This window comes from Serinus canaria, chromosome 1 (genome assembly GCF_022539315.1).
Source record: "Serinus canaria isolate serCan28SL12 chromosome 1, serCan2020, whole genome shotgun sequence".
In the NCBI taxonomy this organism is placed as follows: domain Eukaryota; kingdom Metazoa; phylum Chordata; class Aves; order Passeriformes; family Fringillidae; genus Serinus; species Serinus canaria.
This window is the reverse complement of record NC_066313.1, coordinates 49615154-49641490: the sequence shown is the minus strand read 5'-3', so window position 1 is coordinate 49641490 and position 26337 is coordinate 49615154. Positions and strand designations below refer to the sequence as shown.

The 26337-nt window shown below is 39.0% G+C and overlaps 3 protein-coding genes across 16 annotated transcripts in view; 2 read left to right on the top strand and 1 right to left on the bottom strand.

Annotated features, from left to right (window-relative positions):
* The window catches only part of SUPT20H (SPT20 homolog, SAGA complex component), a 29977-nt gene extending 15762 nt beyond the window's left edge, over positions 1-14215 (top strand). For 3 of the 12 annotated variants that reach the window (XM_050980529.1, XM_050980514.1, XM_030235110.2), the window contains exons 16-24: positions 280-391; positions 2534-2642; positions 2883-3041; positions 4771-5083; positions 6107-6261; positions 8536-8591; positions 9876-9989; positions 12080-12185; positions 13685-14215. In XM_050980529.1, the coding sequence (XP_050836486.1) occupies positions 280-391; positions 2534-2642; positions 2883-3041; positions 4771-5083; positions 6107-6261; positions 8536-8591; positions 9876-9989; positions 12080-12185; positions 13685-13782 (1222 nt within the window). In that variant the 3' untranslated portion in view covers positions 13783-14215. The remainder of the gene's footprint in view (positions 1-279; positions 392-2533; positions 2643-2882; positions 3042-4770; positions 5084-6106; positions 6262-8535; positions 8592-9875; positions 9990-12079; positions 12186-13684) is intronic. The other 9 variants (XM_050980535.1, XM_050980517.1, XM_050980555.1 and 6 more) reach the window with 7 other exon arrangements.
* Positions 14142-23632, bottom strand: EXOSC8 (exosome component 8). Its single transcript, XM_050980596.1, has 11 exons — positions 23550-23632; positions 21903-21939; positions 20795-20858; positions 20140-20213; positions 19528-19573; positions 18435-18540; positions 18306-18351; positions 17944-18040; positions 16833-16953; positions 14764-14870; positions 14142-14356 (listed from the first exon to the last, which is right to left on the bottom strand). Exons 1-11 carry the CDS (start codon positions 23564-23566, stop codon positions 14241-14243), a joined length of 831 nt encoding a protein of 276 aa, XP_050836553.1. The 5' UTR covers positions 23567-23632; the 3' UTR covers positions 14142-14240.
* Positions 23125-26337, top strand: part of ALG5 (ALG5 dolichyl-phosphate beta-glucosyltransferase) — a 21067-nt gene continuing 17854 nt past the window's right edge. The window contains exons 1-3 of one of the 3 annotated variants that reach the window (XM_018908559.3): positions 23125-23243; positions 24918-25059; positions 25905-25951. In XM_018908559.3, the coding sequence (XP_018764104.1) occupies positions 24951-25059; positions 25905-25951 (156 nt within the window). In that variant the 5' untranslated portion in view covers positions 23125-23243; positions 24918-24950. Of the gene's footprint in view, positions 23244-23716; positions 23883-24917; positions 25060-25904; positions 25952-26337 lie in introns of those variants that run through there. The other 2 variants (XM_050980569.1, XM_018908560.3) reach the window with 2 other exon arrangements.

The following is a 26337-nucleotide window of genomic DNA, read 5'->3' as shown; positions in this document are numbered from 1 at the left end:
TCCAGTAGAGTGTTTCTTACACTGTATTTTGTATTAGGAAAAAAAAGAGATTAAAAGTTAAAAGGGAATAAGTATAAGAGCCCAGGAATATGAGGTAAAAAGATACAAAGAGAGATTAAGTATGTTTTATATATGTACATCGCTATGTTATATAGAGATATGCTTACACAATATATAAAATATATGACTATAACATATACAATTATGTGTTTATCTATAAGTATCTGCTTTGGAAGTTCAAACTTGTTAATCTTTTTATGTCCTTATTGTTTGTTGCAGGGTGGTGAACCAGTACCAGGAGTTAGTGCAAAATGAAGCTAAATGTACTGTGAAAATGTTTCATAATTCAAGTGGATCAGTCAGTCATCTTTCTCCAGGGAAGGAAATGGAAGTGAGTTTATCAAGCTAGAAATTTCTTTTATTTGTGCTTAATTATTGAATTATTAGAATAAGTTTGGCTATCCACATTTAACCTAAACTAATCTAAAAATGTTATCCTGAATGAATTTTTAAATGCATTATAGTCATGATCATTCAATGTGAATATATTGGAAAAATTAGTGGAATGCGGTTATGTTTTCAATGTTCAAATGTTGTCTTTTAGCTGTTTTGAGGGGTGGAGGGTTTGCCCTGTATCAGCTCTAGTTAGCTCCAAAGTTTTGTTTTAGCACTTTGCCCTGTTCAGGTAAACCTTTCATAGAGCAGTATAGTAAAATGAAGCTGTGTGTCTTGTTTTGCAGGTCAGTAAACACAGAAGCAGATGGAGTAGCTGAACTTCTTTTACCTTTTAGAAATTCAAATTATTTTCTCTTCAATTTGAAGAGGAAAACTTAAAAAACACCCAAACAAAAATCAATACAAACAAAAGAAACAAAAAGCCAAAGGCAAAAAAAAAAAAGCTTAAACATACTAAAAAAGCACCAAAAAACCTCCAAAACATAAACCCTAGCAGCTTTAAAGTGTGTATGTTTATCTGCACACACATTTCTCCATTTCCAGTATAAACTCTTGCATTCCCAAATTTTCCTGCCTGTTGGCATTGCCTTGTGGTTTTACTTGCTGCTTCTGGCTTTTTTTGGTCAAAGTCAGTACTTCAGCAGTGAGCTGTATCTTATACTCCAGCTAGTAAATGAGATGTATTTCCTTGACATCTTCCCCCTAAATATCTGCTTAAAAACTTCACCTATCTTTTTGTGAAGGAGGTAGTTCCTCATGTCAGGCAGACCAGCAGCATTCCAAGGCCAGCAGATGCAGAAAGGAATATGGATGTTTCTGTGTATGTGTGCACACATGCAGACATGTACATGCATGTTTGTACATATACATTAAAATCATATAATAAATGGATGGAAGTGTGCTTGCCAAAGTCAACTTGTCTGCCTGTCCAAGCCCCTACCAAAAGCTGGACTAGAGTTACTCAGGTTACTATATCTAATGATCTAGTTACTATTGGAATAGGGCATTGATCTTTATTTTCAAAATCAAGAAAGCAGATTTTAATACAAGAACAGAAAGTTAGTCCTCAGAATTTTCTTCAAAAGATTCCTTTTTAGAATCAAGCAATTAGATACACGTAGAGGGGACTGTCTCTTATCACTGAGAATCAGTGGAAGTTAGGCTCACCAAAAAGGGTGATTCTGCACAATGCTCTGATTTCCTAGCTCATGCACATTTAATTGAGATTCCAGTCTGTTCACCAAATTGCCAGCCTCATTTCCTAGTTTCAGCAGTTTGCAAACTGTATGTTTGTTTAAACAGTACTGTCATGTATGGATATCTGCTATAAGGTAAAACCACATAGAGTATAACTGAATATGTTTTACTGTTGAGTCTTTAGACAGTGTCAGCTATTGGAATTAGGATGTAGGGTCTGTTGTGAGTGACTGAGAACTACAGACTCAAATAGGTGAAGCAAATATATGTTCAGACAATCTGATGGGTAGGATACAAGAGCAAACAAAAAGGCTGTATCTTCCCTCTAAGACTATGAAGTTCTGGTCCCACTGAAGCCAGTGGGGAAATTTGTCTTGATTTCTCTGCATTCAAGATTCTCTTAAATTATTTGAAATCCTGCTCCCAGAATAAAGAATTCTGATCCTGTTCTTTAAGTCTGTTTTGGTTGAAAATGGCAGGTATATAGAGAATGAATTAATTAAATTATGTCATTTTTCAAGTAAAACCTAAATGTTTTATTATTTCAATGTATTCATTGCTTTTGTGTTTGTGAAAATTACTACAAGAAATTCCAGAATTATGGAGAAAAGTGAAACTCTTTAATTATATTACTTATTTCTTTGCTCAGTGTAAATTTTTACTAGTGCTTTTGTGCTTATTGATGGTAAAGATTTTATCTAAAGAGAGTTCATCATAGATATTTTTTTTAATATAAATAGATAAGCATCTGAAATGGCTGAAACAAATATTGTCATAGTTCTTAGAAGCCTTCATACAAATCAGTTGAATTGTCTTTTCTGTCAGCTATGTGAAAACTTTTGTCATTGCTGTGGTAGTGTTAATTTCTCTTTCCTCCCAGCAGCCAGAAAGTGTATCAGGCTCTGTTCAGTCTTCAGTACTGGGGAAAGGTGTAAAACACCGACCTCCTCCTATCAAATTACCTTCAAGTTCAGGAAGTAGCTCTTCAGGTAATTATTTTTGACTCAAACGTCTAATTTTAACATGATCTGCCTGTTGTAAAATGAAAGGATATCCCTTTAGTTAAGATTTAATTTAAAAATACCAGAATCTTATCTGTGAGAAGAGCATGGTTTTTTTTGTCTGGTTTTTTTGTAATTTCTTATTATATTATTCACAAAATTCCATCCTAATATTCAAGTTAACATGTACTCACAGAATAGTAATGTATTTTAATTATGCTTTTTCAGGTAATATTTTTAGTTCACAACAGTCAAGTGGCCATCTAAAATCCCCAACTCCACCTCCTCCTTCTAAGCCTCCTGGTCTTTCTCGGAAACAATCTATGGATCTTAATCAAGTTAGCATGCTCTCTCCAGCTGCCATGTCTCCTGCGAGCTCTTCACAAAGTGAGTCACGACCTAAATTCTCCATTAAATCTTAGGCTTTTGCATAAATGCTTCCTGAGATAAACTTCTTAACCTGTGGAATGATGAAACTTAAGTGTACAGTGTACCCTAAATTGTATAAGTTGTGCAGCTTTAGGCAGGTCTCTTGTTCACTGTATGTATTTTATGTTTATTGTAACTGTGTTCGTTTTCTGTATATATATGTATGCACCCTCTGTGTATACGTTTTAATACATTTTATGCAATTAGCATGATCTCCTCATATATGAAAGGCTGGTAGATGATGTGATGAGATAAATTCCAAAGTGTAGATTTTTTTCTTCCAGTGTAAAAACAGTATGTTAGATCAATTTGCCTTTACATTATTTAAGCATCTGGTTTTTTAAATGTTATAGGAGCTGGTGCAGTTGTGTATCTGTGTATGTATATAATCTGATCAGTCCCGAGGTGATGATACAATAAACGATAAGATGATTTTTTAAAAACACTCCTACACTGTTTTACAAATCATTGCTGATTGCAAGTGTGGTGGTGATGCTGCTGATGATAGCACCGTATTCTCAGGTGTAAAAATGCAAATTTCAGACAGAAGCAACATTCCAGCTAAAGTGTTTTCTTTAACACTGACAGGAGCATTGTAATCTTAGCTGTAGATCATAAATGTTTTTTAAAACATGTATGTGTCTTGAGCCATTTCGTGAACAGATCTGTACAAAGAGGAAACCATAGCTGCAGCTTCTCAGTTTTTTAATGAATAATTGTATACTGCACATTCCAGTATCCTGCATGGTATTATAATATTCTTTTTGCATTAAATAATTTAAAATCTGGGTAGCTCAAAAGTTGTAACTTTTCTGCCTTCTTGTTTTGCACAAGATGAAAAAGAAAACTTAAGTTTTCTTCCAAAATATTGAGTCTGGATTTATGTTAGTGTTATGAATTGTGAAAATCTGCTGCACGCAGTTACTTTAAGGCTCTGGTCACCATTCATATTTATTTCCTTTCTTTCTGCAGGACATGAAAGCTAAAAAAAAAAAAAAAGAAAAAACAGCTCAAGCTTTGTGGGGGTTTTGTTTTCTTTTTCTTTTGATAGACTTTGCCTACTGCATCCACAACAAATACAGCTGTATGTGTTACATTTAAGTAGAGAGAATTACACAGTAGCTTTTAAAGATGCAGTATTATCCTCTTCTATGGTTCTTAAATATTAGTTGCTTTTTATTTGCTTGATACGTGGAAAATTGCAGTTTGACTATCTGATGAAATTTAGACCAGCCCCATGATCATTGAAATTGTACATGATCTTGCTGACTCTTGTTTTCCATGAGAAGTTTTTAACAAAACCTATTGTGCAGGCAATACATGGATACTATTTGTTTAACAGTTTAGGACAAACATTAATTAAGTTAAAATAATTTCTTAGTGACCATTTTAAGTATTCCTGAATAGAATTATGACTTGATGTATGATAGATTATGGAAGCCTTAAAGGAAAATAGAAATTGGTGTATGCCACAAGGAATGAAGCATGGAGAATGGATTTTCTTTGTGATTATACTGCATCCTTAACAATAAGTGTGTGCTGCAACACTTGTCATGTAGAAATTAACACTTGCAATCTAAAAAAAACGGAAGAAATTGTCAATGCTAAGTAAGATTCCATTAACCTTATACAAAAAGGACTGGCCTTTTATAACAAACTAGCACTTTTTATTTTTCTCAATGAGCAGGGTCTGGAACTCCTAAACCATCTACTCCTACTCCAACCAACACCCCTTCATCGACCCCACACCCTCCTGATGCTCAGAGCTCAACTCCTATTACCCTTTCTGCCACCCCTACTCCCCAAGATTCAGGCTTCACCCCTCAGCCCACTTTGTTAACCCCGTTTGCTCAGCAGCAAATGTCTCTGAGCCAGGCACTGCCTGTAATGACCATTCCTCTTTCCACCATGGTAACATCCATTACTACAGGAACAACCTCCACCCAGGTCATGGCAAACCCTGCAGGACTTAACTTCATCAATGTAGTGGGCTCTGTGTGGTAAGTCTTTTGTTATGATGGTTTCATTTGCCATGGGGGTTGGTTGGTTGGTTGGTTTGTGGGAGGGGGTGTGGTCCAGGACTGTCCACCATCCATTAGGGTAAATATTTTTCAGGATCTGCAGTACGAAGAAAAGATCATTCAGTTTGTAATTACAAAGTGAAGGACCAGTAGAAATTATTTGTATTTTTCAAATAGGAGTCATCTACTATTAGATTATTGAAAAGATCTATTAAGAAAGGCCTTTATTGCTTTCATCTTTGTGGAGTCATATAGGTTCATTTCTGAAAGCTTTATCTCAATTTCAGTGATTTCTGAGGTTTTGCTCTGTAAGTTTGAAAACTTTTTATTAATCAGAGGGGAGGTAGATCTCATATGGAGACCAATCTAAATGAAAAAGGGGAACAGATTTGTTTCTATCAATTTGAAAAAGCATTGAGGCGAAACACTCTTTGATCCTTAAAACTCATTTTGTGGTTTGAAGAAAATAATAAATGCTGTCAAGAATAGATTGTATGGTATAACATGAACTGGTTTTTAGACTAAGGAAAATTCTGCGATAATGATGGTCAGTGTAAGACACATAATGTGCTTCAGTGCAGGTATCAGACATTCAAATTACCCAGCTAAGGTGTTCAGCAGCTGGTCACTGTTGATAAATTGGACTTTTTTTATAGGGGAAAAAAGAAAAAGCAAACCTGTTCCTTTTTGGTAGTACAACCATTCTGAAGACTGTTGATCTTTTAGTATTTCTAGAATGAAAGGACCACTTGTGGTTTATTTTTAACAGTTGATATCAAAGAAGAAAAAAACCAGTATGTGCTCAGAATATGAAATATATGTTATTCTCTAGGCAAAATTGGTTTTTTTTAAGCTGCATTGATGCTTTATCTATAGTCTCCCATAATTTACAGCAAGTTACTGATTTACTTACTTACTGCCATGAGACAGAGGGCAACAATTTAGTTATTCAGACGTACTTGTGCCACTTGGGTTTGATGTGTTGTCTTTCCTCTTCTACAGTGGAGCACAGTCACTGATGAGTGGTTCAAACCCTATGTTGGGGTGCAACACTGGTGCCATAGCCCCTGCAGGTATAAATCTGAGTGGCATTTTACCCCCAGGAGGTCTGGTACCAAGTGCGCTGCCCGCTGCAATGCAGTCTGCCTCCCAAGCAGGTCAGTGTGACTGAGTGGAAAAGCCATCCTTCAGACAGGGACAGTGTGAAAACATTTTGTGAGGAAAATGGACTGAAGTGGCCTTTGTGTGAAGAGGTTGTGTATTTGATGGCTGGAGCTCAGGAGCAACATACATGTTTTTGTATTCAAGGTGTAGGCTGTGTTGGAGATTGTTTTAAGCTGGGTTTTGGTGAGCTAGCCTGGGGATACACAGTCAAAACCTGGATTGTTTGGTGCACTCAGTAAGAAGTTCAAGAGAAACTCCAAATTTAAATGAAATTTTGATAATGATGACTGCCAGAAAAAAGGCATGATTGAACTCAGAAAGGGGCCTCACTTTCTAAATGTGTGGGGCATTTTATTCTGACCCTGGTACTACTTTATTCTTGTACAACAATTAAGTAGTTCTTTATTGCCTTCAAATGCAACTATATAAATCTTAAAAGCACAATTTAAATTATCAGTTTATTTTTTCTGAACATATAATTTAAAAAGTCTAATGTATGGTTTTAGAATGAGAACAGTAGAAGACTTCAAGATATCCATCGCTTATGCTAAGAGTTAAATCTGTCTAAACCATACTGAACCAATGTTTATCTAAACTGTATTTAAATACCTTTACTGAAGAAGATTCCAGTCTTCCTCAGTAGCTGCTTGGAGTGGCTCATTATCCATGCAAAATGTTTCCTCCTAGTTATATTGCATCTCCTGAATTGCATTTTTTTTTCCTCCTATATCCTTCAGATGTGAAAAATATTTGTTCACTCTTTCTCTTTACCTTCTAAATATCAAACATGCTGTCATGTCCCACATTTGTCTTTTTCTGATAGGTCGTATTTTTCAAACCTTTCATAATCCTGTCACTCTTTTCTAGACTGTCCAATTTGCTTACATCCTTCTTAAAATGTGATAACCAAAACGGGACACAAGCCTGAGCTTGGCTGATTTACCACTGTGGAGCACAGCAGAATAAATGCATCTCATCTCTTTCACAACATTCCTGTTAACATTTCCCCAAATGAGGTCTGCCTGTTTTTTATCTGTATTTTTTGCAACAGCATTACCTTAACATAAGAATGGCTTTACTGGTTTAGGCCAAAAATCCATCCAGTTTATATTCTGTCTCTGACAGTTGCCATTAGAGGGTACTGAGGAGAGTGTTTGAGATGAGGCAGAAGTGTGAAATGAAACATCCCTCATCTACAACTGTACCTCTTCTGGCAATCTACAGCTTTGAGACTTTCTCAGCTGAAGAATATCCCCATGGGTCTTTGTGCTTAAAATCCTGTGCTAGATTTCTGTTCTATGGATTTATCCAATTGGTTTTTGAACCCATGTATATTTTCAGAATCTCTACAGCATCTTGTGACAGTGAATTTTATAAATGTAAACTGTGTGAAGAGGTTCTTTTCTTTTGTGTGCTCTGTAGTTTGTGATATGGATGATTTGGATATGTTTGTGACCTCCTGTAACTTCTCGTGTCCTTTCTTGCTGTATAGACACAAAGATAGTTACAATTTTGTACTTGGTCATTTGTCTTTTTTTAAATCAGTGTTACTGAGTTTTGGACCATTTCTTCAGTTCATGAGGATCGCTTTTAGTCCACTTCTGTCCTTTCAAGCACTGTCAGCCTCTGCCAGCTAGGTGTCACAGATTTGTACATGCTGTGCTGTCATCCACACAACAGGTGCAAGTTGTGAGCTGAGCTAGGTCTCTGCAAGACTTCCAGGGCTTCTGTTTGACAGCTGCTGTCTTACAGGAGCGTTGCTCAGATTTGGGGTGGGATTGTTTTCTGTTAAAGATTGGTAAGAGTGTGTTACTTCATTGGGCACTTGGACATTTCTGGGTTTACTGTACAAACAGTAAACCTTTTAAAGGCAGAAGAAGAATCACTGAAAAATAACTGCTGTGGTGATCTCCACAATCATCTTTCTGTAAATGCACAAACAGGTTATAGGTCATAGGGTATAATGTTATCTAGTGATACAGATTTCTTTCCATTTAGTCAGCTCTTGTGCACTTTGAATCTGAGTAACTAGGAACTGCAATATGGAAAATACAGCATTTTATTAAGTTTACACTTAATTTACACTTGCCAGTATTACACTTTTATTATACTTGTATTATTATACACTTAGTATTTACTCAATTTACACTTGCCAGTTTTCCAACTTCCAGATGTTTAGAAATAGTCCCAGTGGAAAGGTGTACTGCAAGATACAAATAGAACTGAGTAAAGAATCACTACTAATAAAAAGATGTTTTCTTTAACAGGCAGCCCATTTGGTTTGAAAAATACATCAAATCTTCGGCCCTTAAATCTTCTACAGGTAATTGATATATACTTGGACACAATAATAATGATAAGTTCTTATCTTTCTGTAGAGACCTGCTTAGTGCTGCTTATAGCACTGCCCCACACAGATCTTTGGAGCCAGTTGGTCAGACCATTTACTGCAAATCTTAATTGCTTATTTAACAGGCTTAGAATAAGAGAAAAGACATCTCCATAGACATACCAGGTGGAAGTTATATTCCTAGCTCAGAAAAAAGCAGATAATTCTCAGTAACAATATAAAGATGCTGACATTTGAATTCAAAAGATTAATTCTAAAATACAGTCTTTCAGGATTTTCCCAAGGTTTCATTGCAGATCACAGACTAAAGTTACAATTATACTGTACAAAATAGTGTAGTAGAATCACTTAGAGGTTACACATAGAATGCCTAAAAGCCAAGCTCAACATACACAGGTAGGTGCAATGTTAGGTTTAGAGGGTTTAGGAATGGAAGTTCATGTAAGATAGCGAGTTTAGAAGGTCTGTAAGTGCTTTATTTGCACTAAGCATACAAACAAATACACACATGAGCAGATGTTTATTATGTCAGAGTTGCATTTAAAAGCAGAGCAGGGGTTGTTAGTAGTACTAACTGAGCAGAGTTCCTGAACCTTGAAGTCAGCTGCCAGATGCAGGTGCAGAATTGCAGCTTCAGTGTTCCACATAGGTTGCACCATGCTTCAAAAAATTACTACCAGCTTTGCTACTTCCTCTTCCCACTCCTGTACACTCCAGAAACAAGGAAAAGGACAGGCACAGGAGGCAGTTATGCCAGAGTAGAACTCTTCTGTAGAATTAAATGCTTGTATTTGAGTGATTCCATGTTGAAGGACAATCTTTCAAGCCAGCTCTGCCACTCATTTAAACCAAGAACAATTCAGCCGAAATAAGTGCAGTTAAAGCTGGGGTAAGGGAGAGGAATCAAGGCCGTTTCACTATCTATTAAAATTCAGTGAAATATTCTAAAAGTGGAAATTATATACAGTGCTGTTGAAGACTGACATTTATCTTTCCAGTATCAGTACAGTACATTTTAATTAAAATAATTAAAATATATTTTCCTATGGAAATATATAAGTTCATGCAAATTTGGTTTTAGCGCATGAGCCTTTTTCAGAAACAGCAACAATTGTAAATTGATTGACTTTAAAGGCATTACAAAACAAAAATCAAGCCTCTGGGAAGTACACTGCTATCAATACTATGTTCACCCTAGAACAGTAGGAAACTCAGCAGTTTGATTGAATTATGCCTTTTGTTTTTAATCTTCAACAGCTTCCAGGTGGTTCACTTATTTTTAACCCACTCCAGCAGCAGCTGTCACAGTTTTCTTCACAGCAGCAATCTCAGCAGCCTACAACCTGTAGTCCTCAGCAACAGGGAGAACAGGTGTGTGCTAACAGCCCTCAGTCTGGGGTGCATGGATGAAACAGTTTCTCCTATTCTCCCCATCTTGACAAGTAAATGAGCCACTACCCCATAGATTTGAAGCAGAGGGGGAAGAAACTCTTCCTCCTAAACTTTCTCAAACAGCAGAGTGCAGTGGCTCTGTTGCTATGGCTGGAGCTGGGCTATACTTCTTTATTTATGTCATGTATAGAAAAGCTGTAACAACTGCTGAGCATTGTCTAACTGTCATGAAGAGAGCCAGCCCCACTGTATGAGTGGTATAAAATCAGCTTAGTGCTTTGTTTATCATAACTAACAGGTATGTCAGATGAACAGAGAAAAAAATGCAGTTAGGATTACTACAGAGAAACAAAAACTTGTTCCTGACACTGCTGTGAGTTGGCTTACAAACCTCACTGCTGTAGTTCAGCAGAATTTTCTTTGCACCAAAGGAAATACAAGTTGTCTTTAAAGCTGTAATCTTAGGACATTTGCTCTGCTGCTGCCTGTAATTAGTGTTAAAGGTGATAGACACCGATCTGTCCTCAAATGACAAATTTTGAGTGGTCAGTTGCACCTTAAAAATCCTAAGGTGCAAGTACCAGGTTAGTACTTAAAAATCCTAACCAACATTGATGCAGCAGGGTGAGGAAACTAGCTGTTCTGCTTTTGTGTCCTCAGACACACAAGCCTTCTGCTTAACCAAATACTCTCTACTGGATACTTAAGTTTGTCATAATTTAACTTGTGATACTGTAGACTGTTCATAAATAAGATGCCTCTCTTGATTTTTTTTTTTATGGTATATAGCCTGCTGTGCCACAGGCCTTGTTCTGGATTGTGGGAAGGTTTAATGGGAAACTTTCCAATTTGTTCACAGCATCTGAATCTCTGAATGTCAGTTAGTAGTTGAACTACTAAAAAAAAAGTGACCTTGTACTGTTGGGTTTTATTTTCTAGATATTGAACATCAAGGGCATTTATAAAAAGGCTGATGTAAGCATAGTTCTTGTGGCAGGAAGTTCTGGAGAAAATCAATTTCTGCATTGGTTAAACTGCCCTAAGGAACTTCTCTCATACCTTGCATTATAGAGGAAGGGGTTGTTGGCTAAAATGAGATATTATGAACACTAGATTCCTTAGCTTTGATAAGGATAGGAATGTATGTGCTCACAGTGCTTAGTGAAAAAAACTTAGGCCCAAAAACAGCAACGATTTTCTGTGCTACCAATATAATATAAATATGCATTCTCTCTCATACTTAGGGATTTTCCCCACATGGTGGTTCTATGACTCTTAGTCATCATGGAGGTGATGATGTCTCAACATGCAATCTTTTGGTCTGGTTTTCCTAGATCTTAGTAGCATTATAATGTAATGCTAAAGAAGCATTGCAACTCCTGGACTGAACCAGCTTTTTTCTGACTCATAAGCCATGCAGTTTTCTTCAAATGTGCATATAATGCTTTATTGCCCTGTGTTATAAATCAGTGCATAATTTAAGTTCTAAAAGAGGTCATAATTCAGCACCCTTTAACTTCAGGAGACACTAGGTCAGACTCCACTAATTCCTTTAAAGTGATTACTGTGAAAACTACTGTGTTCTGAAAATATGATTTTAAAGGCAGGGTCTGTATTTTTATTAAATTAAGGTGTGTAGCACAATATGAACATGGGAATGTGTCAGCCTTGCACACTTTGATTGATTAAGACCTTTGCACATGAATATCTCAGGGCCCCCTGAAGACTTTGGGGCTGGGAGTTGTACAGGAAATTGTCATAAGATTACAAACATCAAGTGTAGTGTGTAGTCTCTTCTAGACTGCAGAGAAATTGACAACTACGTGGACTTCTGCTGAGTAACAGGAGCAATACCATTTCTGCCAAAACAAAGCTGTTCTGGGGTATTCAGTATCTGTTTGTTCTATTCTTAGTGACTACACTATAGCCTGTATTTGGCACGCACTGGATGATGTACCATTAAATGTTTTTAAATGGCACTTCAGAAGTTTGCCTTCACACTGGCTTTATTTGCTTATTCATTGATATGAAAGTTTGGTAATAAGGATCAAGCTTTTCATTTTTGCTAGGGTTCTGACCAAGGTTCATCCAATCAAGATCAGGCATTATCTGCCCAACAAGCTGCTGTAATTAACCTGACTGGAGTAGGGAATTTTATGCAACCTCAAGCCACAGGTATGTGCTTGCTGAGCCTCCTTTTGTAGCAAAGTGTTTATGTTGATAAATTCACACTGAAATGAAGTTTGGTCTTAAGGAAGTCTTACGTGAGATCAGAATGATTTACTGCTTATTATCAGGACATGAATTCTATGAGATATACTCAACTTCTAAAGCATGCACTTCTCTGCTTTGTTTGGCAGTTAAGTGCCATCAATTGATAGTATCACATGAAAACAAGTTACACTTAAGACAAAATGAAAATGCAGGGAACTTCATGCCAGACTTCATTAAGGAATGTTTCTTTAACTCTGTGCTTAACATCCAGTGTGAGAAACCTTTGTGTCTCCACAAGCACTTCATAATCTAATTATGTTCTAACTAACAGAGTATGTATATCATGTATACTTTATTCTGCACTGTTCCAAATCTGACTCTGAAACTAATTCTATTGATCCCCCTTTCCTGTTACACTGTATTCTTATGTCTTCCTCCCCTGACCAACTCAACCTGACCTCTTTGACCTGCCTGCTTTCCCCTTCTCCTTTCTCAGTGTTGTCTCAGCTTGGCTCTGCCGTGAACAGACCTGGGCAAAGCCTTCCTCAGCAGAGACTCCAGCTCTCTTCTGCCTTGCAACAGCAACAACAACAAGCCTTGCAGCAGCAGCAGCAACAGATACAAGTAATCCAGCAACTTCACTCTGACTGTATTAAAAAAAATTAAATTAAAAATACAATTCTTGGCTCCAAAATCAAAAATATTGCCCACTTGGGCTCTCTTTTTAACTAATGCAGTTATGGTCTCGCAAACTGAAGGGAAAAAAAAAAAAAAACAAAACCAACATGTATTTGGCAAACCATCATTTGGCAAGACCTGAAATCTGTGGTTCTCTCAGCTTGGAGCACTGAATTTATTTTTATTCGTTTAAGCCCTCCACCTTCCTGATTTGCAAACATTCAAGGGGTGCTTGTGGCACATATCTAAATACTATACCAGGTGCCAGCAGATTTCAAAATGGCATGGGTGTAAGCACCTGGAAGTTCAAATGTAGCACTGTTACAGTCAGTACATGAAAGCCAGAGCTCTGCAAAGCTCCTTTACCATTCAGATGCTTCATGAAAACATTATAGCATTTTTTTTAGCACACAGTCTCATGTTTGTAATATATACAGAAAATTAATACAATGCATACACTGAGAAGCTATCACATTAAAAAGGTACTGTGTAACCCAAACACTCAGTGAAGTTGCTGAGTTACTGCAGTTACTGCAATGAAGAGAAAGGGCAAAGAAACAAAGCTGTGCACATTCACATGTAAAATGTTCGCTTGTGCCCTCAGCAGGCTTCTGTGCCACTGGTGCTGCTTGACTGTACCCACTGTCCCAGTACATGGTGTGTTCCTTTTGTCAACCTGGTGCTTCCTTATTTTTTCTTTCTCTCCCCCTTTTCATTCTTCCTGGTGTGAAAGCTTTATAGTCAACACTAACAAGCTTTTTCTCCCTTCTCCTCCATGGCAGCAGTTGCGATTCTTGCAGCATCAAATGGCTATGGCAGCGGCAGCAGCACAAGCAGCTCACCTGCATCATCAACATTCAGGCAGCCACTCAAAAAGTAAAAGGAAAAGAGGCACACCAGCCCCTCCAAAATCATGAGACTTGCCTCCCCCCACAAATAAATTGATTGGAAGGGGATTTTTTTTTTCAGATTGTTAAGGAAAAGGCTTAAAATAAAATTAGTGTTTTATATTACTGGTGGGAAAATGAACTTTTGACATTATACTAAAAGAAATGAACTGATTTTGGAAGCCAACCTTACAGCACTTAGAAAATTTCATCTATAAAGCGGCTAGGATCTGGTTTCCTCTAGTCACTTAATTTTTTAACAGAATGTTTTATCTTGTATTTTTTACCAGTCAACAACATTGTACATAGAATGAGGGTGAAAAACATTTTAGAAAAAAATGAACTTTGTAAATGTAGTATTGGTATTTGTTTATTTAGTATAAAAGGTTTGTGAACACTGTAACAAATACAATTTTTACAAATCCATTTTTGAAAAGACCTCTCTTTTTATTCACTTTGGTGTTATACTTTTTATTACTTTGTCTATGAGCTTCTTTACTTCTTTGTGTCTTGTAATTGCTCTGGTGATACAATCCTGAAGCTTGGCTCCTGTAAGAGGACTTCCACCTAAACATTGAAGGGAACAATTTGATTTTCTACTTATACTTCAGTTATGTGTATATAACAAATGTGATTTCCAAATGCAAGTATTAACACAGTGTCATTACCAGCACCTTTCACTGGGGAGCATACAGCTTTCCCAGCCCTAGCTTCAGGCAAAGATAATGGAAACAAAACAAGAGTTGTAACCAGAGACATGCCCAGAATTCGTCCTCTCCTGTGACTGCTTCTTGAACTTTAGTCATGCCACCCACCATCTTAAAACTCCTTTGAAGAGCAGGTAATTTAATGACTATTCAAGCAGACACTGTTACCATAAAGCACCTGCATCTCACAAAGCAAAGCAGGTACAGAATCTTTTCTTGACCTAACATCATCTCCCATTGGCTTCTTTGTAGTAAATTTAGAAGTACCTGGTTTATGGACAGAACACAGTCTGCCTTCTTCATCAGTTACAATGGTTACTGTTCCAGTTGCTAAATCTTCTTCTTCAGCAGTTGGATCAACAATGAGTAACGTGCTTGTAAAAGAATTGCATGCAGATATGTTGGTATACCTTGCTCCATTAATGTTATTGCAAAATACAATTTTTACTGTAGTCTTACAAAATACTTGTAGATGGATTTCGTGCTCAAGCTATCTGTTTTCCTACCAAAATGCACCATTTTAAAAAGAAAAACAGAAAAAAAAGCCAAAAAATGTGGGAGATTCCACATAATCATGTGTTTGTGACTCCAGAAAATAGGCATATAAGTGGTTTCATAAATTTGTGACAGCCTGTATTGCAGGAAAATGCCACTGAATTGCCATTTGCAGTATGTAATATGAAAGACTGCAGTTGTTATTTTGTAGTTACACTAAAGACTAGCATTGGTTTTAGGTATAGGCTGCACTAATTTCTTCCAGAGACCTTAAAGCAAAACTGATTTCTACTGGTAAGTTCACCAAAGTGGTTCTCAATTTGTTGTCGGTGAACTCTAACATCACTCAGACTGGGAATAGTTCAAAAGCAGATTCATTGGGTTGCTTAAGACAGCTTATTCTGCCTGTCATAACTGTCACAGGAGCAGTTCAGTGTACGGTTGTTGTACAGGTTGCTGCCCCAGGAGTAGCCCTGCAGCAGTGCTCCTCAGCCATGGTCACGCTAACCAGCAACCTACCACTTCCATTTATTCAAGGAGGCCTTTTATGCAGAAGAAAAATGCCTCTGGAAGCCAGAGTATGTGAAGGATTTTATTGAAAGGGCTATTAACCAGAATTTTTAAAAAACCCAAAAAAACTATGCAAACACACAACACAGGCAGCCACACCCTCAGTACTTAGTTTTAGGAGCTAAAAGGAGACTTCAGTAACTTGTTTGATGCAACAGTTGGTTTCAGTGAAAGAAACAAAGCCCAACAGTCACTCATGGAAAGCTTTCTTCCCCAGGTCTATGTGTAAGTATGTGTGATTTGTGTGTAAATAATACCTTACTGACAGCTGCCTGCCTAGTATGTTACGCAAACACTTCGTGTACATCAAACTTCAGACCCAGCAGAAGTGGTATTAAAGCAATTAGCAGAGGCATTCTGAAGTACCAATAATGTCCTGCTCTGATGCATTTTGATAATCACTTGGTCAACAATTGAGATTATTGCTCTCCCCACACCATTTGTTATTTGGATGAAAGGTCCCTGCTAATCATTTCTGTGAATACACATTCATGTGCCATAACCCCCCCTAGATCTCCAAACAGACCTAAATCTTGAATAGCACAGTGAGCATTATCCTGTCACTTTCTACTTTGCAAATGGATGTCACCAGAAATGACTGCATTTCTTATAAATAGCAGCAGAACACATTCTTAACATTCTTGACCTAAGGAAGACCCAGTAGACAATTTCAGATGAGGAGTCAAGTTATCAGATGTGATTACTTTGAATTCTCATAATCGGATTCTCTTCCTACATGACAATGACTTAAGCATGCTGGTTACACTTCACCTTGGGTAATTACGTTTTCAGTCATCCAGGGGTTCTACTGTTCTAACTGGACTGTTACTTCCTACTTCTTTTGTTGACTACATCATTGGAATAAGCTGTTCACAAACTACCTTCTTTTCTATTGGTTACTTACACAGGCTTCTAAAACATTAATTGCACTGGTAATGTTTTCATCTTAAAGATACTTAAAAAGCCTAAAACAGTACCCATCCCTGTACTTTTAAGCTTACTTTTAGGTTGGGAACCACTACTGCTTTAAGCCACAGGAGGAAGCTACAGAGTACAGACTGCACTTTGTTATGTGCACTCCTTACATCGCAGAACTAGAGGTCCCTTCAATGAGAGAGGCTGTGGATTTAAGATGGGTGGAGCAGCATTGCCTGAGGCTCCACTCTCATCCCTGGCAGAAGAGCACAAACATCACCAGTGGTATCCTCTGTCTTTCATTTGTTTTACAGACACTGTTGTTTCCATAAAGTACAAAACAGTTTGGAACTTACTCATCAAATATAGCAAATGATGTGGCAACCGGATGCTTTCTGATAATCAAAGGATTCTTCTGTTTTAAATTAACTTCTGATAAACCAGTTTCTTCGTTTATTGTAACCAATGGCAATTGCACTGAAGAGATGAAAAAATTACAGTGGTCTAATATTAAACATGCTGGGTTAGCAGGCCTAGAGATGCTGACAACTACTGAAATATTTAAGCTGTTCTCTTAACCCACTGAAAATCAATGAGCATAGTTTTTCCTACATTAATCATACTCTCTACAAAAAAAAAAAAAAAAAAAAAAAAAAACACCACAAAAAAAACAAACCAACTTGAATTCAAGGAAAGCATTTAGCTTAGAATGACCTGTTCAAGAAAGTGTTTGATTTTTGTATTCAGGGTAACATAAGCTTTTCTCTTTACACAGAAATATTTTCTACTTCCAAAATGCCACACAATTAAAATACTTTAGACTCTAGTACTTTGGATTCTAATACTTTAGAATATTTACCCAAAGTATTTTTCCCCAAGTCTACTGGACATATAAAAACTAGGAATGTAGTCTCATGTCATGAATTGTATATATCTGAAGAAACAGTGCAACTTGACCTTCAGCTAACTCTTGCTGTGACAACCCATACACTGCTGGTGACAAGGAGGAGAAGAGCAAAGTAGCCACACACCTGCAGTCAGGCCACACAATTTTTCACAAACGGTTATTCATTAGGAATAGGAAAGGAATAGTCTCTACTTGTGTAAGCAAAGCCTCCAACAGCTCATTCTCTCTACTCAAAATACATTATCAAAGTAATACCCTGACGTAGATGTTAAACTCTTTAATGGACAGTGCTGAAAGACTCATGTATCCAATACCAAAGAACATGTGGCAGAATAGCAGTTGGTCCTTTAAGAAAGCAATAATAAGTCTACAGAGGAGATCCTGTTTTTCAGGTGTTACACACCTATGGCATCCCACCACCATTTCCACCTTTTATTTGCATTCAAATGACAGGAAACAAACAGTCCCACTAAGTAGTTACCCACTTATCAGGGTTCAAAACGAATGCATTTCTCCAAGCAACAATAATCAGAATGTCTCTTGTTCTAAGGAAGACTTACCATTTTTTAATGCTGCCAACAAAGCAAAGACACTGGCATCCAGAAGGTTTCCATCATAGTCCAGACATATGATATCACAGTATAACACCCACGCAAGCTATCAAAAAAGGTTTGCACATGTGAGATATTCCATCAGCTAAGTAAATGGTGCAATATATATGAAAATTCTGGCCATACTAAATACAGATACTTATTTCTATCATTTGATTTTTGCACTTAGCATGTAAACTAAGCTATGAGGACTGAAAAGCAAAACCAACACTAAAACCCCCTATAAACTCAAATACCTCCTGTATTTGTACTTGTGTAGAGGTCCTGTGATCTTGTTACTATCTTCCTCTTCATTATGAGATACAACTTACCTTGCCATTGGCAATACACAGATCTTCTTTCACTATCATCTGTGAACTAAAATAAAATGAGAGTAAGCAAGGCAATAGAAAACTCTTGCAGAGTTGCTTGTATCTGAACAGCACTAAGATGGTTCTTACTTTTCAATCACATCTGCGATGAACTGGCTCGCTGCTTGAGCTTCTTCACCAGGTGGTCCAGAGCGAAACCTCTCTGCACAGAGGGATGGCAGCTCCACATTTGGAACTAGGTGGCAAGAATCATTAGTCATAAACCAAAGAAAGCAGGCAATGGGTAATCAAAAATAAAAAACAGATGCTATTAATACCATTTTATTTACTTCAAATGAAAGGCAAGACCAAGAATTTTTCAATCAAGCCTTCCTAATTCTCCCCTGAAAAATAAAGTTATGCACGAGCTTGTATTAAAGAACTTGTAGTACTCTCTGTACTCAGAAACTGTATGTTCCATGGAAAAGCACATACTCCTAGCTACCACTCTCTGCTTATAATCCTTCTCTATCATGACCCACACAAATACCTCTTTAAGTGTTAAGCACTTTTCAGCAGATCAAGAAACAGCAGCATTTCCATCCCACTGCCTGACTTTACTGGTATGCTGTCTGCTTTCCATCAACCATAAAAACCTGAGGCTTTAGACTGGAAGCAAAAACATGCATAAACATTCATGAAAAAAACCTAAGCATCGTCAAGCTTACTGAAAACAACATACTTGGGAGATGCCTTAGAAAAAGGGGATTTTGCCTCTCAATTCCACAGAATTATTTTATTTCCAAAAAAAACTCCAAACAGGAGTGAGGAGGTAACACAGGGACTTACAGTTCCCTGAGAAATATACAGTTTTTGTTTCACTGGTTTTAACAGTTACATTTTTTGCCTACTGAGACTTTGAAACAGAAGTTAACATGCCTTTGCACAACCATGCATGCCATTATCTTTTATAGAGTACCTTCTCCCTCTTAATATACACAATGATGCAGGTTTCCTTCCATGCCCAGCCTGGAAACAGCAACAAAAAGGTAGCTGTATATGGAAAACTCACAAGCAAAGCAAAGGGAATACTAGATGCCTAGATGTCAATTTTGAAATTAATTTGAAGAGCTGTAATAAAATTTCATCCAAATTAATTATTTTAAGAAATCTACAGAACACAATTTCCACAACCTTTTAGCTGAAGTAATACAAAACCTCAGATGCATACTGAAACACTTACCAATATATCCCTTATTAGCAGAATCCACTGCAGGTGCAGCAAGTTCCTGGAGAAATAGAAAAGAGAAAAATAAAGAATTTTGTACAAAATATTTTCCAGCTGTTCTATATACAAATGGTTGTCTTCTTCCCAGTTATGACTACAATGAGATTTACAAAAGTCATTTTTAATCAGTCCTTGTCTGTACATTTCCTATGGAAGAACTCAGTACAGTGATGAACAGTCATTTGTCTTGTAGGTCATGGCAGGCCAGCAGAAGAGTTGAGACTACAAGGTATTCAATAGTCCAGCCAGCTCATGCCCACTACACTTACTGATCCATGTTCAGGAGCTTTTTAATTACAGAGCTTTTATCTAGAAATAACAGGAACTTTAGTTTTGTACACATCTTTCCCCATACACAATGGGCATCACAAAAATACATGTTATCAGACTATACAGGTAGGATTATACAATTACATTATATATTAACTTTCAGGTCTGGAAGTAACTCAGGTGAAAGACTGTAATTGCATCTGACTGGCATATTATTGTAACTTCAAGGGCGATCAATTCTAAACACAAATGCATGAAGTCAGCTGACAGATAAATAAAGATAAAAACCAACCATACCGCTTTCACTCCACAAATCACCGTGGTATTTCCTAACTTCACCAGGGCAGAACCATCTGCAGTTGTAATTGAACCTGAATAGAAAAAGTACTGTTCAATAAAATCTATTTTCCCAAAGGGAAATAATGGATGTTATTTAGTGCTCCAAAGGGCACGAAATAACATCCAACCTTCATGGAGTGTTTACCTTCCAACATTTTATACGAAAGACAGCCTAAGCAAAGTCTTGAATCCAGAGTGGGACAAAAATCTCTGTATTAAACAGTCAATCACACAGAATGGTTGAGGTTCTCCAGCCTCCATGCTTAGGCCCCTCTGCATGGCAGTAGAACCCTCTGGCATATCAGCCACTCCCAGTTTGGTGTCATCTGCAAACTTGTGAGGGCACCTAAATTGTGCTGCACATACAGGAGCAGAACGAACTAATTACACAGTGCTCGTTAGCCCAGGAACAGGACTGGAAACAATGCTCAAGGATACCACTATACCATGCATCCTCTTTCATGCTTGTTGAAACTGTAAAGAAAAATCCTTCCTATTCCTGGATTCCAAATACAAGAACCAAGAAAACCAATTAGCAAGTCATTCAGGTCACCACTATAACCTGATATTAATAATACCTCCCCCATTATTATTATTCCACATAAGCACTTGCCTATGTTGACAGTGGTTGTCCGAAATTCACCCAACTCTCTTCCATCAGGCCGACAGTTCTCCTTCTAAAGAAAAATTACAAACTTCAAATCAGAAAACATACTTTATCAAGTAACACAGTAATATTTTTGCTACAGAACTTCATAAAAAATATGAGTTTTCCATAGCAAAAATGCTAGGGAAAACTCAAGACTCTAGCTGCCTTTTCATCAACTGATTTGCAGTTTGTGTTTGTCAAAGAAAACTCCTGATTTTTAAAATTCATTTAAATTTATTTAGACAATAAAACAATAGACTGATTGTCTCAAGGGTAGGCACTAGAGGAGACTAGATTCAGAACTAGTCTCCCCTAACCCTAACCCATTCACTCAAGAATGAACACCCACTGGTAAATTTAAAATGAGAGTTTTGCATTGCCTGCATTGCTTAGTGGAGCTCTTAAAATTAGAGTGAACTTAAGAAAACAAAAGAAAAACCCTACACTGAAAGAACACGTAGCATTCAAATACCATCAGTCAGAAGCCGTACAACACATAACCCTTACGTTAGAAACTGAAACAATATTCCATTATTTTAGACCTGAATTGTTACTCACCACAGTTTCCAGCTTTTCAAAAGCAAGCACTTTTGGTTCAATTATGAGAACCAAAATTTGCAATAATACTGGACCCATTTCAAAGTCAATACAACTTCAGTAATAGCTGAATTAATTTAAGGTAACAAAAGTCAGTGTTCTTCTGCAGTTACAGTGTGCATGGTTAGCAGCAATAGTCTCTATTAGTAATTTTTGCAGCATCTAAAAGACTGGTTTGACATAATTTTGTACTAGGCAAAAACCTGCATCTTGGTCAAATTTAACCTGAACTCCTTTCAAGACCAACAGAAGCATTTACCCATCAAGATGAACAGTATCAACACCACAGATGGAAAGAAAAGCATGTTCTGAAGAGCACAAATGTTTTTCACCTGCTCAGACAGTTTTTTGGGGTTTTTTTTCAGTTTCTATTTCCATAGCTTCAGATTTCCATACAGACAAGTTAGAAGAGCAGAAGCAAGCAAGAAAAAATTCATTGCAAGGAACTTATACAGGCATCTTATGTTTCACTCACCAAAAACCTCCTGTAATATTCCAATGGTTCCACAGTTCTAGAACAAATAGAAAGAGAAGTTCAAATGCAAGCTCCTGAGTAGGCAAGACACAGGAAAAAAAAAAAAAAAAAGAAAAAAGATCTGGAATCAAGATGCCTGGCAAATGGCAAATCTGCTTCACAATACAGTTATAGAACAATGAGGAAATTTTAAACTAAACAAAAAAAAAAAGATGTTTTCCTAAGTACCGTTCCTAAATACTCCTTCCATACAAGGAACCTGCCTGCACATATACTGAACAAAAACTGCTAGCTTTCACCTTTCAAGGAATGCAACAGGAAAATTTTACTACACTGTGTGAAATATCTGTTAGTTCAAGGACTGCATTCAGATGCAGAAATTTGTCTAAAAATTTTTAATTATTCCGTTTTTCTTAGAATCTTTGAGAAAATGTAAAACTACAAAATATGCTTCATGCAGCGCTTCAGATGAGAAATAATTGATGCTTAATTAATTAATCATACACTAGTAACAGTACCTGTGTATTAGTATTTTAAACAGGGATCATTAAGGTAAAAAAAACCACTTTCATGAAAAGTGTTGCAAATATTTAAACAAATCATTCACGGTTTTGTTAAAATAGTGCTTCTGGGACAGGGGTGGAAAAAAGATAAATGGAATAGGCAAGTTTTCCAAATGCAAACTAACACACAGAGGCATAACCAACATAAGGGCCAACATGAATTGGCTCCTGTTGGCTCCATATGTGTTGGTCCTGTACCACTCGATTATACACAGGTCTTTTGACTTCCAGTTCATGTAACAGCACTCGCAAAATCTTATTTGAAGCTTTTAAGCCATACAATAGAATCAAGGATGCTGGGACAGCCTACCCAGAGAAGCTGTGGATGCCCCGTGTCTGGAAGTATTCAAGGCCAGGCTGGATGGGGCAACCTGGTCTAGCAAAAGGTGTCCCTGCTCACGGCACAGGGATTGGAAGTGGACGATAAGTGGAGAAAAACCCCTCTGATCCAAACAATTTTACTATTCTAAAACGAGTAGTTATAAACGGGAATTCATTGATTTCCCTACAGTTTTAACTTCCTTGTAATTCGACTAGCTTGTAAGGGGAGGTTTAGGTTGGAGAGTAGGAAAACGCTTGTCACCTAGATGATTGGACACTGGAACTGGAACTTCCCCAGGGCAGAGGTCGCAGCACCAAAACTGCCCGAGTCCAAGAAGTACTTGGATAACGCTCTCAGGCACATGCTGACTCCTGGGGATGTCCTGCACGGGGCCAGGAACTGGACTCGCTGATCTCTAAGGATCCACCTCGGAACACTCTGCAATTCTGATACCAGGTAGCTCCGGGCCGCACTGAGTTCCGCTTTTTGCCGGGCGTTTTCCCGGCTGGCCAAACCCCGCTCGCTCAGTCTCTCCCTCACACACTGGGGGCTCCACAGCCCCGCAGCCCCGACCCCATCCTGCCCACACGCGCCGAGCCCGCTCCCCGGGGCGCGCGCCGCCGTGGCGGCGACCGGATAAAGCCCTCGAGGGTCCCCGAGCGGCCGCGGCGGTGACCGGATAAAGGCCGGGGCCCTGGGAGGCGCGGGCGAGACCCACAGCGCGGCTCCGGCGGGACCGCGGCCCCCGGGCCCAGCACTTACTTGAACGCCGCCGCCATGGCGGTGCCGTCTCCGCCCCGGATGTGGCGCCCCCTGGCGGCCCGCCCTTCCGGCAGCCTCCGCGAGCTGACCGGCGGCAGCGGCGGCCATAGGGGTGGCGGCGCTGTCGGGCCCCGACCGCCGGGGGGCGCTGGCGGCTCCCAGCGGCACTCGGCGGGCGGCGCGGCCGCTTCCGCGTCGCTGTCGCGGCGCGCTGGGGCCCCGCGGCTGCCGCGGGCGATGGCGCTGCCGCCGCTCCCGTCCCTGCCCCTGTCCCTGTCCCTGCCCGCAGCCGCGCTGGCGCTAGCGGCCCTCGCCGCCTTCCTCCTCGTCCTGGTGAGAGCCGCGCACGGCGGGCCCGGGGGGCTCCGTAGCGGGGGCGGTGGGCGAGGCTGCCCTGTGTCCACCCCCCGGTGCAGGGCAGGGGCGCTGCCCGGGGTCCCGGGCCTGCCCGGGGGTCCCGCTGTCCCGCCGTGCCCCGCAGGGGGTAGGGCCGGCCGGGGCTGGGCGGCAGAAGCCGGCAGGGCTGCGCTTGTGCCGGGGGTTGTGCGGGAAGCGTGTTTCGGCAAGGCGTGGGGTGCCGTGCCTGGCAAAGGGCACCAAGACGGAGCATTTCAGCCTTACAGTATGTCTTGGGAAATGTCCTGGTAACGCCTTCGCGTTAACCATTTGGGAAGTGACTGTGTTTCTGCCTGTCTGAAATGCCCTGCGAGATTAAGAAGATCGACCCCCTGGAAAGGGAAATTCTGCTGCCTATCCACAGTGCCACGTATGCATCCTGCTCAGGGAGTTGGCAGAGGCACCGTCCCTGGAAGTGTTTAAGGAAAGACTGGACGTGGCACTCTGTGCAGTGGTCTAGTAGATACGTTGGTATTGGGGCATCGGTGATCTCAGAGGTCTTTTTCTACCTAAGTGATTCTGTGTGTGTGATGTCACCAAGTAAAAGTGCTCCAAAACCCAAGTTCTGCTGCTTTTTTTGTAGCCATGCATAAAGCAATCGGAGCCTTAGTTTTGCAAGCACATATGGCTGGCCGGTTGTGAGCCTTGCCATTGATTTCAATGGCTTGGTGGGGGATCAGAGGTGGCTCCTGCTTATGTGCTCAAGGTTACTGGTGAAGGAGCTTGGACCGTGAGTTTGGAGGCACCTGCATGCTTTGCAGTTAAAAAACAGCAGCAAGCCAGTGATGCTGACAGTGGTCAGAGTGGGAGTAACCAAACAGTGTGACAGTGTTTTGGTCCTGTGTGAAATTCCACAACAGTTACCCATCTTATTACTGAAATATACTTGGTTGCCCCTGGTAGCACATTTAACAGCTAGGTAATCTTCTAGCAGAATGCCTGACAACGTTTTTCATTTCTTCTTCATCACAGGTTTGTGTAATCGCTCATGTAACTGCCAAAACGATGCCACAGGAAGATGCTGAGTGCAGGAAAGCATCTGCACCAAATTTACGTGATCCTGCTACAAGAGAGCTCTCTGTCGTTGTGCCTTCATACAATGAGGAAAACCGGTGTAAGATTTTTCTAGTTTTGAGAAAAAGAAGAAAATCTGTCGGTTGTTACTGTAATAAGGCAGAGGTCAGTTGAGTTAGCAATAGATTCTGACAGGCCAGATTATGTATCAGATTGTGGACACAGTTTCCAGAAAACAAGTCCAAGTACATTGGATTTCAAAATTAAGGCATAGTGTAACTTGATTTCTACTGCTAAAAATAGCATGGGGCACTTGTAAGAATCCTCTTAATTTTAATGAACACCAGAAGAATGGCTGTTCATTACCCCTGCAAATGCTGCAAGGCAAGAAGTAGTAAAATACTTTCTAAATTGGTTTGAGAGCTTCCCACTCTTTAAACAACAACAGCAGCTTCAGACAAGCAGAAAAAGGGATGATCTCACGGGTTTGTGTTTGACTTGGCCATAGATAGGAGTACCTGATATTGAGTGAAAGCTTTTAGATGTGATAGAAATAATCAAGCTCTAAAGCTGATGTGGCAGTACACAAGCTGACAGCTTGCTTAAATAGATAAAGTCAATGCTGGTTTATAGGGTCAGTCATAAAGGATTTTTTTTTCCTTTAATAATGTGTAGAGAATTACATACTTCAAACTGAAAAGTTGGCTCCTCAGAAAAGATATTTTTATCCTGTCTTTTTACCACGTGTGTGATTTTCTTCATTGTTTTTCTGCATTCAGAAAGTGCAGCACTTAAAGTTGCAGCTGCTAAGCTTGGTTACTGAAGGTAGTGTTGTATGAAAGAGTTGATTTGTTCAGCCTTGCTTTGTGGCTGTTTTCAGCTTGCTTGTGCAGGTGCTTTTGGTGTTACAAGCTACTAACATGACTTCCTCCACCTTTTCTCTAGTACCCCTTATGATGGATGAAGCTTTGGATTATCTAGAAAAAAGACAGGTATTTTCTTTTTGCATTCAAAACTCATTGTTTTTCTGTGTATTATGCATTACAAGTCAGTGATTTAGTCCTTTGTTATGTTAGTGTACATTAAAACAGTAGTACTTGGCCACTTAGAAATAATGCTTCTGTCTCTTATCAGTTATTTTTAGATCAAGTGCCAGAAAGGATTTTTAAATTAAGTAAAAATTTAATATGCTACTGTAGGATGAAACAATCTTGAAATGCATGAAATCTGCCCAAGACAGAGCTAATGATTAACCATGGATTTAACTTTCTAAACTAAGTCCTGCTTTGTTCCAGCAAGTTTCATAAGCATCTGTTCTTCATTAGGATTTGTTCTCTGGGGAAGAAGCTCATTATGAAAGTTCGTGGATTTTTGTTTT

Coding starts and splice junctions, on each gene's coding strand:
- EXOSC8 (XM_050980596.1), bottom strand. Junction 18,541..19,527: donor TGCTAATAAGGGATATATTG/GTAAGTGTTTCA, acceptor CTTGCCACCTAG/TTCCAAATGTGGAGCTGCCA. Junction 18,352..18,434: donor ATCGCAGATGTGATTGAAAA/GTAAGAACCATC, acceptor ATTTTATTTTAG/TTCACAGATGATAGTGAAAG.